Source organism: Oncorhynchus gorbuscha, linkage group LG22 (assembly GCF_021184085.1).
Source record: "Oncorhynchus gorbuscha isolate QuinsamMale2020 ecotype Even-year linkage group LG22, OgorEven_v1.0, whole genome shotgun sequence".
NCBI lineage: Eukaryota > Metazoa > Chordata > Actinopteri > Salmoniformes > Salmonidae > Oncorhynchus > Oncorhynchus gorbuscha.
The window spans coordinates 7,802,049-7,815,763 of record NC_060194.1 but is presented as its reverse complement, the minus strand read 5'-3'; the positions used below and the strand labels follow the sequence as shown (position 1 = coordinate 7,815,763).

General features: G+C 40.4%; 1 protein-coding gene across 1 annotated transcript in view; it reads right to left on the bottom strand.

Moving 5' to 3' along the window:
• hsd17b7 (hydroxysteroid (17-beta) dehydrogenase 7) overlaps nt 1-11,232 on the bottom strand; it is a 21,686-nt gene extending 10,454 nt beyond the window's left edge. The window contains exons 1-4 of the mRNA XM_046322185.1: nt 11,066-11,232; nt 10,300-10,503; nt 7,214-7,306; nt 1,894-2,008 (exon numbers count right to left, since the gene is read on the bottom strand). Coding sequence (XP_046178141.1) covers nt 1,894-2,008; nt 7,214-7,306; nt 10,300-10,503; nt 11,066-11,100 — 447 coding nt within the window. The 5' untranslated portion in view covers nt 11,101-11,232. The remainder of the gene's footprint in view (nt 1-1,893; nt 2,009-7,213; nt 7,307-10,299; nt 10,504-11,065) is intronic.
• Between the last annotated feature and the right edge of the window lie 2,483 nt (nt 11,233-13,715).

Below are 13,715 nucleotides of genomic sequence, written 5' to 3'. Positions count from 1 at the left end.
GGTGGAAGAGTGGGGTAACATCTCACAGGAAGAACTGGCAAATCTGGTGCAGTCCATGAGGAGGAGATACATTGCAGTACTTAATGCAGCTGGTGGCCACACCAGATACTGACTATTACTTTTGATTTTGACCCCCCTTTGTTCAGGGACACATTATTCAATTTCTGTTAGTCACATGTCTGTGGAACTTGTTCAGTTTACATCTCAGTTGTTGAATCTTGTTATGTTCATACAAATATTTACACTTGAAGTTTGCTGAAAATAAACGCAGCTGAGTTTATCATGTTTCTTTAGACCTGTCTAAAATAAATAGATTTATTGTGATGGTGTGGACTATATTAAATGGATTTATTAAACTTAAATGTCTTTATGTAGATGTTCCCAAGGTCCGCATCAATGGCTTGTAGGCTATGCGTGAAAGCCAGGAGATGCTAAACGTGTTTATATGAATTAACGGTGAATTACCATGAGATTGGCAGCTATTTGCATGGCAATTACCGGCTGACAAAATGTAGTGACTGCCACAGCCCTATTACCATCCCAGTAATGATACCAATTTGTTTCTATTGCGTGACGCTGCAAAATAATTGTGTGCGACCAAAATCATGGGCTGTTGTCACAAACTGAAAAACTTGGAAAATGTTAGTCTGGAGACCTGGACAAGTAAGATTACTCTCTCATATGTGGGTAGGTTTAATTTAGACTTTTTTTCGTCGCTGTGTCTTGTGGAAAATGAATAAAATACATTTTCAATTGGGAATCAAGAAATATGATGAGTGAAATTTACCCCAAGAACTTTGAAAAAATACATGAAAGTAAACATTGCTAATGAATGCCTGGTTTGATTGAATTCCAGCCCTTGCCTGTCATCTGTTGTGTCCTATCACTGAGACTGTCTAATGCCAGTCCAAGGGACTAGAGAGTAAGGTGCATGGATGGTACAGCATGGAAACAAAATGGACCAGATAGAAACAAACGTTTAATAGTTAATGGCATGAGTCTAGAGGTTACTACCTGTTACAGTGAGCTGGGTATCATTTTCTTTGTGGTTCTGAAAAGTAGATGAGTTTTTAAAGTTTCCAATACCTTGTGCTTTTCCTTTAACAAAGGGGCCAAATAAAAAAGCAACTTATCTGGTTGAATATGGCCAATGTGGCATCAATAGTTGTCCCAAAATTCTGACAAAAAAAAGTGTAAGTAGGAGAACTTGAGTCATAATGTCAGTGTTTTCCAAAATAATAATAATAATATAATATATGCCATTTAGCAGACACTTTTATCCAAAGCGACTTACAGTCATGTGTGCATACATTCTACGTATGGGTTATGAGATTTAAGGAATCCTGGAATTCACAGTTTTCCTTGGGTTGGCTTTAGATTTCAATCGTGCCCACATGCCTACTACGAGACCGCTACTTTGCAGCACCCAAAAAAAATATCATTGATAAGGAGCCCATCAGCACATGACCCGGCATTTGCAAAGCCATTAGTCACGCAATCCCTTGTTGAAAGTAAAGTGGCTGTATGGGATATTTTAACTATGGTGAGTAAAGAGGAACACACAACCAACATAACACACCTACATCATACCAAAACCTCAACACAACTCTCATTATGGCTTCTATCATTTCTTAATAAGGACATGGAAAAGCGAGGCGAAATCAGTGAGTTCAGCCCACCTTTACGTTTTTCCTCACCATGTGACCATGAAACCTGACCAAGGAAAACTCCAGGCCCTATCCCTATAACAGGGGACCGGGGTCAGGTTACATGGGTAACGTGGCACTAACTAGCTTATGTTTTAATTTCCAGGCTCTGTTTCCATTTGAAACAAACCTCTCTGTGTTGAGAAACATTACGATATGATAGGATAAAATAAGATAAGTGACTTACCAGCACAAAGTGTCCAAACAGGTTTGTGGCGAACACTTCCTGTAGTCCATCTTTGTTGACACGGTCCTGCTGGGTCAGGAGGCCCTCTGCTGTGGCAAACATTTTGACGACGTTGCTGAAGCACAAAGATGACATCACATCAGAGCACTGGGCAACGCTAAACACTTACTAGACATATATATCTGAAGGGTTAAGTTCAAACTTTTTTCAGGGGGTCAAATGGAAACTTGGAGGCTAGTTGTGAGAGTAGTAAAAGGTGCCTCGAAGAACCTTATGGGTTGCCACACTGGTGGAATCTTTCCAGTTCAAAAAGGTTCCTTGAGGAACACCTCTGAAAAGGATCGTCGAGGAACCCCTGTTTAAAGTTTAAAACCAGAACCTTTTGTCATATGATGGGTTAAATTTGGAACTTTTTAAATAAATTATTGTAGAGATGGCAGCCTATCAGATTGGAGATGTGGCTTATTGGCGGTGTGGCTTTTTGGCCACCCGTTAGGGTAAATGTCATTATGTTAAGTTTCTACACTGCAAATTTAAACTTTCCTTGAATATTTATGCAGATTACATATTAAAATATAATATTAACATTGCTGATTACACATAATAATATGTGTATTTATTTTATTTAACTAGGCAAGTCAGTCCAGAAGATAGGATATGCATATAATTCATAGATTTGGATAGACAACTCTAAAATTTCCAAAACTGTTAAAATAATGTCGGAGTATAACAGAACAGGCAAAAATCTGAGAAAACGTCCTACTTCCTGAATGGATTTTTGTTGTTGTACTTTTCTATTCAATGCCATTACAGTATCCATTGAGTTAGGACTCAAATTTCAGTTGCCATGCCTTCCTCTAGATGTCAACAGTCTTTAGAAATTGTTGCAGGCTTGTATTCTGAAAAATTAGGGAGTAAAAGCAGTCTGAATGAGTGGACCCTGCCGTGTCACAGAGCTTTTTCATGCGCATGACCGAGAGAGTGCCTTTCTTGTTTACCTTTTATATTGATGACGTTATTGTCCGGTTGAAATATTATCGATTATTTAAGCTAAAAACAACCTGAGGGTTGAATATAAACATGGTTTGACATGTTTCTATGAACTTTACAGATACAATTTGGACTTTTGTCTCCCTGTTGTGACTGTGTTTGATCCTGTGGATTACTGAAGAAAAAGTGCAAACAAAACAGAGGTTTTTGGATATAAAGAGACTTCATCGAACAAAAGGAAAAATTATTGAATACATGAATGTCTTCTGAGTGCAAACATATGAAGATCATCAAAGGTAAGGGATTCATTTTATCTCTATTTCTGACTTGTGTAACTCTTCTACATGGCTGGTTACTGTTTGTAATGATTTGTCTGCTGGGCTATGTTCTCAAATAATTGTAAGGTATGCTTTCACCATAAATAATTTTTGAAATCTGACACAGTGGTTGGATTCACAAGACGTTCATCTTTAAACCTATGTAAAATAGTTGTATCTTTTATGAATTTTTATAATGAGTATTTCTGTATTAGAATTTGGAGCTCTGCAATCTCACTGGATGTTGGCCAGAGAAGTTAAGAACAAATTCCTATTTACAATGAAGGCCTACCCCAGCCAAACCCTAATGATGCTGGGCCAATTGTGCGCCGCTCTATGGAACTCTCAATCACGGACGGTCTTGATACAGCCTGGAATCGAACCAGGGTCTGCAGTGATGCTTCTAGATGAAGTGCCTTAGACCGCTGCGCCACTCGAGAGCCCAAAGAACCTTATAAAGTGGTAAATACTCCAACTTCGGGATTTGCATAGGATCTTGAGGAACTCATACACCTCTGTTAGCCTCATTGAAACTACAAAACCGCAGTGGCTGTTAATTTATCATCGAATCACAGCCTACTTTGTCAAATGGGTGATGATTTAACAAGCGCATTTCTGAAAAAAGCACTGTCATTGCACCAATGTACCGAACCATAAACATCAACGCCTTTCTTAAAATCAATACACAAGTATATATTTTTTAAACCTGCATATGTAGTTAAAAGAAATTCATGTTAGCAGGCAATATTAACTAGGGAAATTGTGTCAGTTCCATTGCGTTCTGTGCAAGCAGAGTCAGGGTATATGCAGCAGTTTGGGCCGCCTGGCTCCCTGCGAACTGTGTGAAGACCATTTCTTCCTAAAAAAAGACCTTAATTAATTTGCCAGAATTTTATAAAATTATGACATAACATTGAAGGCTGTAACAGCAATATTTAGACTTATGGATGCCACCCGTTCGATAAAATACAGAACAGTTCCGTATTTCACTTAAAGAATAAACGTTTGGAGGAATGGGCCAAAATACTAGCAACAGTGTGTGAAAACCTTGTGAAGACTTACAGAAAACGTTTGACCTCTGTCATTGCCAACAAAGGGTATATAAAAGTATTGAGATAAACTTTTGTTATTGACCAAATACTTATTTTCATTTACAAATAAATTCATCAAAAATCCTACAATGTGATTTTCTGGATTTTTTTCCTCATTTTGTCTGTCATAGTTGAAGTACCTATGATGAAAATTACAGGCCTCATCTTTTTAAGTGGGAGAACTTGCACAATTGGTGGCTGACTAAATACTTTTTGCCCCACTGTAAATAAAAAGAAGAAATAGGCCAATTTTAAAATCAGTATCAGCTTTTTTGGTCCTCCAATAAATTGGGATCGGCGTTTAAAAATCTTCATTCGTCGACCTCTAGTACAGGTGCATCAATGCTGGGACCGAGAGACTGAAAAACAGCTTCTAACTCAAGGCAATCAGACTGCTAAACAGCGATCACTAACTCAGAGAGGCTGCTGCCTACATTGAGACCCAATCACTGGCCACTTTAATAAATTAGTCACTTTAAAACAATGCCACTTTAATAATGTTTACATACATTTGAAGTCGGAAGTTTACATACACCAAAGCCAAATACATTTCAACTCAGTTTTTCCACAATTCCTGACATTTAATCGAAGTAAAAATTCCCTGTCTTAGGTCAGTTAGGATCACCACTTTATTTTAAGAATGTGAAAGGTCAGAATAATAGTTGAGAGAATTATTTATTTCAGCTTTCATTTCTTTCATCACATTTCCAGTGGGTCAGAAGTTCACATACACTCAATTAGTATTTGGTAGCATTGCCTTTAAATTGTTTAACTTGGGTCAAACGTGTCAGGTAGCCTTCCACAAGCTTCCCACAATAAGTTGTGTGAATTTTGGCCCATTCCTCCTGACAGAGCTGGTGTAACTGAGTCAGGTTTGTAGGCCTCCTTGCTCACACACGCTTTTTCAGTTCTGCCCACAATTCTTTTATAGGATTGAGGTCAGGGCTTTGTGATTGATGGCCACTCCAATACCTTGGCTTTGTTGTCCTTGAGCAATTTTTCCACAACTTTGGAAGTATGCTTGGGGTCATTGTCCATTTGGAAGACCCATTTGCGACCAAGCTAAAGCTTGGTTAAAACTTCCTGACTCATGTCTTGAGATGTTGCTTCAATATATCCACATAAATTTTCCATCCTCATGACCCCATCGATTTTGTGAAGTGCACCAGTCCCTCCTGCAGCAAAGCACCCCCATAACATGATGCTGCCACCCCGTGCTTCACGGTTGGGATGGTGTTCATCGGCTTGCAAGCCTCCCCCTTTTCCTCCAAACATAGCGATGGTCATTGTGGCCAAACAGTTCTATTTTTGTCCCCATGTGCAGTTGCAAACCGTAGTCTGGCTTTTTTATGGCGGTTTTGGAGCAGTGGCTTCTTCCTTGCTGAGCGACCTTTCAGGTTATTTCAATATAGGACTCGTTTTACTGTGGATATAGATACTTTTGTACCTGTTTCCTCCAGCATCCTCACAAGGTCCTTTGCTGTTGTTCTGGGATTGATTTGCACTTTTCACACCAAATGACATTAATCTCTAGGAGACAAAACACATCTCCTTTCTGAGCAGTATGACAGCTGCATGGTCCCATGGTGTTTATACTTGCATACTATTGTTGTACAGATGAATATGGTACCTTCCTGCGTTTGGCAATTGCTCCCAAGGATGAAGCAGACTTGGAGGTTGAGAGGAATTCTAAATTAATTTATGCTTTAATTGCCAAAACCAATTCGCACTCATTTCTAATTCATTAAAGTATTGTAAGTTCATTAATTATGCATGAAGTAGATTGAGACCAGTCTTAAAAGCCAGGTAAAGAGCGTTTAATTCCAGAGAGTACTAAATGCTTACACACATTTCCACAGGTTATAAACTGAACATGACATCATCAGTTTCCCACCCTCTCTCCGATTCTCACAAGGACCCATTGTTTTAGGAATGGAACCTTTCCCAGACATTTCTTATCTGTCTGAAAAGCCATATAGCATCACTCCCCCTTTGACTTCCCAAGACACAGACTATTAATTCATTCTGCTTACATTTTCAGTAACAGCTTAACCAATAACTTTTACTTTACATACCATAACATAATAGTATTAGAATAAATGGTTCTAATCAATAATGTATACATAATTAATCATCTTAACTACAATTTCCTCTAACAGAGGTGTACAATGTTTTTTCTGAGATCTTGGCTTATTTCTTTTGATTTTCCCATGATGTCAAGAAAAGAGGCACAAGGTAGGCCTTGAAATACATCCACAGGTACACCTCCAATTGACTCAAATTATGTCAATTAGCCTATCAGAAGTTTCTAAAGCCATGACATAATTTTCTGGAATTTTACAAGCCATTTAATGACACAGTCAACTTACTGTATGCATCTTCTGACCCACTGGAATTGTGATGTAGTGAATTAGAAGTGAAATATTCTGTCTGTAAACAATTGTTGGAAAAATTACTTGTGTCATGCACAAAGTAGATGTCCTTAACCGACTTGCCAAAACGAGTTTGTTAACAAGAAATTTGTGGAGTGGTTGAAAAACGAGTTATACAACATTAATCATATGTATATACTGTATTTTATACCATCTATTGTACCTTGCCTATGCCACTCGGCCATCGCTCATCCATATATTTATATGTACATATTCTCATTCACCTCGTTATATTTGTGCGTATTAGGTAGTTGTTAAATGACTTGTTAGATGTTAGACATCCCTACTAAGCCACACCTCCACCCCAAGGTTCCTCCAGGAACCCGTTGCTACATTGAACCATTAAAAGGTTACTCCAAGAACCCCTCAAATAACCAAAGGTGCAAATATGAATCATTGACTAGAAATGGTTCCTTGAGGAACTGCAGGGGTTCCTTGAGAAATGGAATGGTGCGTGTTGTTTGAGTAGAGTATGGCTTGAAGGCCTTACCTAGAAAATAGGCCCTTGAAAAAGGCTTTGATGTCAATCTGTGGATTTGGCATGATCCCGGCATTAAGGTATAGGTAGTCCAGTCTGTTGTACCTGTGAAATGAGTATTAGTAAAAGTATTTATTGATGTCACATTGAAAAGGATGTAAAGTACGTATGCATTTGTGTGTCTATACGTATATGTGTGAGGGGTTAACTGGGTAATGACTATTACTTCTACTGTGTGGCAGCACAGACCACCTAGCGGACAGAGCCCATATCCAGATGTGTTTGTGTGTGTCAGTGTCGGCGCTGTTTATTTTATATATGCATATATATATTACTGCTCAAAAAATAAAGGGAACACTTAAACAACACATAACTCCAAGTCAATCACACTTCTGTGAAATCAAACTGTCCACGTAGGAAGCAACACTGATTGACAATAAATTTCACATTGTGCAAATGGAATAGACAACAGGTGGAAATTATAGGCATTTAGCAAGACACCCCCAATAAAGGAGTGGTTCTGCAGGTGGGGACCACAGACCACTTCTCAGTTCCTATGCTTCATGGCTGTTGTTTTGGTCACTTTTGAATGCTGGCGGTGCTTTCACTCTAGTGGTAGCATGAGACTGAGTCTACAACCCACACAAGTGGCTCAGGTAGTGCAGCTCATCCAGGATGGCACATCAATGCGAGATGTGGCAAGAAGGTTTGCTGTGTCTGTCAGCGTAGTGTCCAGAGCATGCAGGCGCTACCAGGAGACAGGACAGTACATCAGGAGACGTGGAGGAGGGCAACAACCCAGCAGCAGGACCGCTACCTCCGCCTTTGTGCAAAGAGGAGCAGGAGGAGCACTGCCAGAGCCCTGCAAAATGACCTCCAGCAGGCCACACATGTGCATGTGTCTCCTCAAACGGTCAGAAACAGACTCCATGAGGGTGGTATGAGGGCCCGACGTCCACAGGTGGGGGTTGTGCTTACAGCCCAACACCGTGCAGGACATTTGGCATTTGCCAGAGAACACCAAGATTGGCAAATTCGCCACTGGCGCCCTGTGCTCTTCACAGATGAAAGCAGGTTCACACTGAGCACATGTGACAGTCTGGAGACGCCGTGGAGAACGTTCGGCTGCCTGCAACATCCTCCAGCATGACCGGTTTGATGGTGGGTCAGTCATGGTGTGGGGTGGCATTTCTCGGCCCTCCATGTGCTCGCCAGAGGTAGCCTGACTGCCATTAGGTACCGAGATGAGATCCTCAGACCCCTTGTGAGACCATATGCTGGTGTGGTTGGCCCTGGGTTCCTCCTAATGCAAGACAATGCTAGACCTCATGTGGCTGGAGTGTGTCAGCAGTTCCTGCAAGAAGAAGGCATTGATGCTATGGACTGGCCCGCCCGTTCCCCAGACCTGAATCCAATTGAGCACATCTGGGACATCATGTCTCGCTCCATCCACCAACGCTAAGTTGCACCACAGACTGTCCAGGAGTTGGCGGATGCTTTAGTCCAGGTCTGGGAGGAGACCCCTCAGGAGACCATCCGCCACCTCATCAGGAGCATGCCCAGGTGTGGTAGGGAGGTCATACAGGCACGTGGAGGCCACACACACTACTGAGCCTCATTTTGACTTGTTTTAAGGACATTACATCATAGTTGGATCAGCCTGTAGTGTGGTTTACCACTTTAATTTTGAGTGTGACTCCAAATCCAGACCTCCATGGGTTGATAAATTTGATTTCCATTGATAATTTCTGTGATTTTTTTGTCAGCACATTCAACTATGTAAAGAAAAAAGTATTTAATAAGAATATTTAATTCAAATCTAGGATGCGTTATTTTAGTGTTCCCTTTATTTTTTGAGCAGAATATATATATATATATATATATATATAAAAATTTTAAAAAAATATGAGCATGGTGTTATTTCTATTACAGCATATTGGATGACTGTCATTCATTTTCCATTCACCCAGCTCAATGTAACATTGATAGGTTTAGGCTACTACAGGACATTTGAATTTTCCTTTACCCATCACAAGGTTTCTACAACCTAGCCTACGAATGAAAGTTTCCAATGCAGGTGCACATGTCTAGAGACAAATTTGTAGTAGGTGACAGACAGTGACACATTCAATACCACCTTGCACACTTTTGTCTGCATCTAGCTGATCTAGAATATTCTGGTAAGTTTATCACATTTTCATTCAGTTTTCTTCCATTTAAGAAAGGTATTTCAAAGTGCTCTCCTCCTCACTTTTTCCCTTCGCTTGTGGACTTCAGTGCACAACACAACAGCTGCCTGTGACTAGGTGAAAAAACCTTTCCAAGCCAAACCTTCATATCATAACCACCACACACAGCCTACATCAATGTCACTATATTAGCTAAAGTCAACATAGCTACTAGAACTAACATCTTAGTGAACCAGCTACAATCACGCAGTACAGTGTACAGCAAGCAGTTTATGAGTTACACATGTGGGCCCTGTGGCAATAAATTAATACAATTTTTGAAGAAAATTATTTGTTCAAAACTGTTCAACTATTGTTTTTCTCTGTCTTTGAGTCAACTACTCACCACATGTTACGCACTGCACTGCTAGCTTGCTGTAGCTTATGCTTCCAGTACTAGTTTAATTATCTGATCCTTTGGGTGGGCAACATATCAGTTCATGCTGCAAAAGCTCTGGATAGGTTGGAGGACATCCTTTGAAAGTTGTCATAATTACTGTGTAAGTCTATGGAAGACGGTAAGAATCATGAGCCTAAAATGTTTTGTATCGAAGTCAATGTGGAGGATGGTAAATAGCTGTCCTTCGGCTACACCATGGTGCTACCCCAGAGAGTGCTGTTGAGGCTACTGTAAAACTTCATTAAAAACAGTGTGTTTTAGTCAGTTTTTCGGTGACGTGAATATACTTTGTACAGTTTTATCTAAAAAGCATCACTTTTTTAATGTTTCGCTTTTTAAATTTTTCTGAAATTCACTGAGTAGGATGGTCCTCCCCTTCCTCCTATGAGGAGCCTCCACTAGTGTGTGTATGGTATGTGTGTACGTGTGTGTGTGAGGTGTTAACAGGGTAATGGTCTGATGGTCTATACCTAGCCTTGACCTTGTGGGCGGCGTGGAGAACCGAGCGGACAGAGCCTACATCCAGGTGCAGCAGGTCTATTTGGGCGTCGGGGTGAGAGGTCAGCAGAGCGGAGCGGGCCGCCTCAGCCCTCTGCATGTTCCTGCAGGCCAGACACAGCTGCAGCTGACTGTCCTCATAGAGCAGCCGCTCACACAGGGCTAGGCCGATGCCACTGTGGAGATGGAGAGGTCATAGATAGGAGATGACATATACTGTAGGAGTAGGACACAAACGCCCTCATGTACACATGTGTTGCATGTCCATGCATTGCACGCACACACAAGCTTATTTTAATTCCATAGGTCAACTGTTATTACACAGTCAGTGGACAATCAGTGAATCATAGTCAGTTTATGGATTTGTCAGACTAAATGACAACAAGCTGGCTTGAGATAGAGTAGAGAGGAACTTGGCTATTAGCGCACTAGCTTCATTACAAGTGAGACATGTGAATGTAACTTGGCAGTATTTCCACTAACAGCAACTTTGTCAACATGTAGCCTACATTTTCCACAATATGACGTTACAACGCCATATTGCGTCAAGTGGTTCTTCATTTGAAACGTTGTTGCAAAATGCTTACCCTAACATTTTTCAAACACATTAATTATCCGACAGGCAGTGATTGGCAAAATTGTATCGCATTAATAACGTTATCCAATCACATCAAGTAGCCTAGACAAGATTACCTGCAGTGACAGTCAGACGATTTATGAATAATGTACGTTGCCTACCTGTTCGCACCGGTCACTAAAATCACTTTCTCCATGATGGCTCTTCTTCAAATGTAGGAAACTGGTGAAAGTTAAGAAGATAACAGAAAATAATACTACCGATGTAGAACACTCTGGTCCGATGTTATGAACACAACGATAGCCTATGCAGACACGGCTACATGGTGTGATTGGATGACGACACATCACTGCCGGCCAATCAGATGTAACTACAGAAAGCCAAGCGGATCATCGTTCCCAGCAGCGCAAAATTAAAAAAAATCTCGAATGCGGAGTTTTGTAGGCCTACAGAGGAGAGGTGGCAGAGGAAATACACTTTTATTTTCTTTCATATTTTTGCAAGTGCTGTTTCATATCAAGATCTAAAGCAATTTAAAGACCTCAAATAGAAATGTAGAACAAGCAATGCAAAATGGGTTTTATTCTATGATCAAAATGCTTTCTTTGTCGCAACATTTTGGTTTGACCTAATGCATTTTTTTATTTCAAAAAGTACATTTATTGCATGTAATTCTTGTGAAGTGCGCATTAGATTTTTGTATTTCAATTTTGCTTGGTATGTAGGCCTATTTAGGCTTTCATGCGCTGGTGGGAAGTGTGAAATTGGGAAGTGCAAATTTGTAAGTCCAACATGGTTGTGTTCAAGTGCTTTTGAAGACGGAACAATTCTTAAACCAATAAGATGTTGACGCTGCCAATAATACATTTAGTTAGCTTAACATAAATTTGTAATTATCAGAGCGGATTTGTTGTAATATTTTGGGTTAAAAGGTGAGTGGTGAAACGTCACAACGGCAGAGACGCAAGAGGAAGCGAGACATCCTATTCTGTCGTTTTTTCTGTTTCAATTGAAGTCAGTGAACTAAGTAGTAGACAGACCCAGCTGCTATCACTATGGGAGAGCCATTCCCTTATTAAGTAAACTGGAACTGGCAATTGTTTTCAATGGTAAACGGCTTAAGGGAACTATCTTAAAATGTTCCACCATCTTTGCCAAAATGTAGTGCCAGAGTCCCACTTGCAATTATGGGCGCGTTTGAGTGGGAAGGCGAATGCAACTGAATGTAGACCAAAGTTGAGGACTGAGGTCGGGGGAGGGAGGTGTATCTGCGACAGCCTGACACTAATGTGGTCTTCCAACAGCAAGGCTCAGATCAACATGGCAGTGTTGCCATTGTTTATAAAAGTTTTACTTTATAATGTTTATATAAACATGTCTCCAACCCCCATATCACACACTCACAAACTGAAATGATGTGTGTGTACAATCAATCAGTGAGCGATAGCTTCAAATATTACATGAATATGTATATATCCACTGAATCGCACTTTGGTCACATTCGCATGGCTCAAACAAAAATACCCGAATGATTGGTTGGCAATTGGGCCTCCCACAATGCAGGCGATGAAGTTGGTGAAGAGCCGCTGCAGAAACTTGCAGTCAAAACTTCATGACCTTTGATCACATTTTTGTAAAGTTCATGCAATCAGCATGTGGGCTCAACATACAAAGACTTGACAAAAATGATCTGCTTGAACGCGCCCTACAACTTGGAGGGTTGTTCAAGTAAAACTTCCCAGTCGGAACTCCGAACTTCAGATTACTCTTCATAACATGAACGCTTCCAATAGTTGTGCAATCAAACTCTATGTATAGAATTAATGCTGCGCTCACCTGCTAGTCGGAACTAGGAAACTCAGAAATGTCAGACATGCTAACTGGCTGAACACGGCAGGTGTATAACCACAACCAGTAAGCAAGTTGAACAGTCATGACTAGCGCGTGAACGTGGCATTAGCCTGTCTCATGCTTCCCAGTCGAAACAGTTCACGCGTATTTTATGTTGACATTTTGTGATGTTTTTGTTCGTTTTGGTATTGAAAGCACGTAACGAATGCACGTTCAAAACAACTGGGAGCTCGGATTCCTCAATGAAGTGTTAATTGTTATTCAACGAGAGCCAATAGTTTCCATGCATTTTTTTTCACTTGATAAATACTGCACCACACATCTTGGTAAGATGTGAAAGTTTCGAGACTAAGACCTCAGCAAAAACGTCAAAATGCATTACAGACTTGTAGATTTTCCTTAGATGAATTCCGACTTTCTTGAGGAAGTGTATACTGGCTATGTTGTTATGGTATCTCAGGGACAAACAGAAATATTGCAGCTTTTTGTTGTTGTTGATTTTTCACAGGGATGCTGGCCCATGTTGACTCCAATGCTTCCCACAGTTGTGTCAAGTTGGCTGGATGTCCTGTGGGTGATGGACCATTCTTGATATACACTGGAAACTATTGAGTATGAAAAACCCAGCAGCATTGCAGTTCTTGACACACTCAAACCAGTGCGCCTGGCACCAACTACTTACTATACCACATTCAAAGGCACAATCTTTTGTCTTGGCTATTCACCCTCTGTATGGCACACATACACAATCTGTGTCTCAAGGCTTAAAACTCCTTTAACCTGTCTCCTCCCTTCATCTATACTGATTTAATTGGATTTAACAGGTGACATCAATAAGGGATCATAGCATTCACCTGGTCAGTCTATGTCATGTAAAGAGCAGGTGTTACTAATGTTTTGTACACTCAGTGTGTACTGTATGGCTCTGGTCAGAATTATGTGACAATGACCTTCACAATC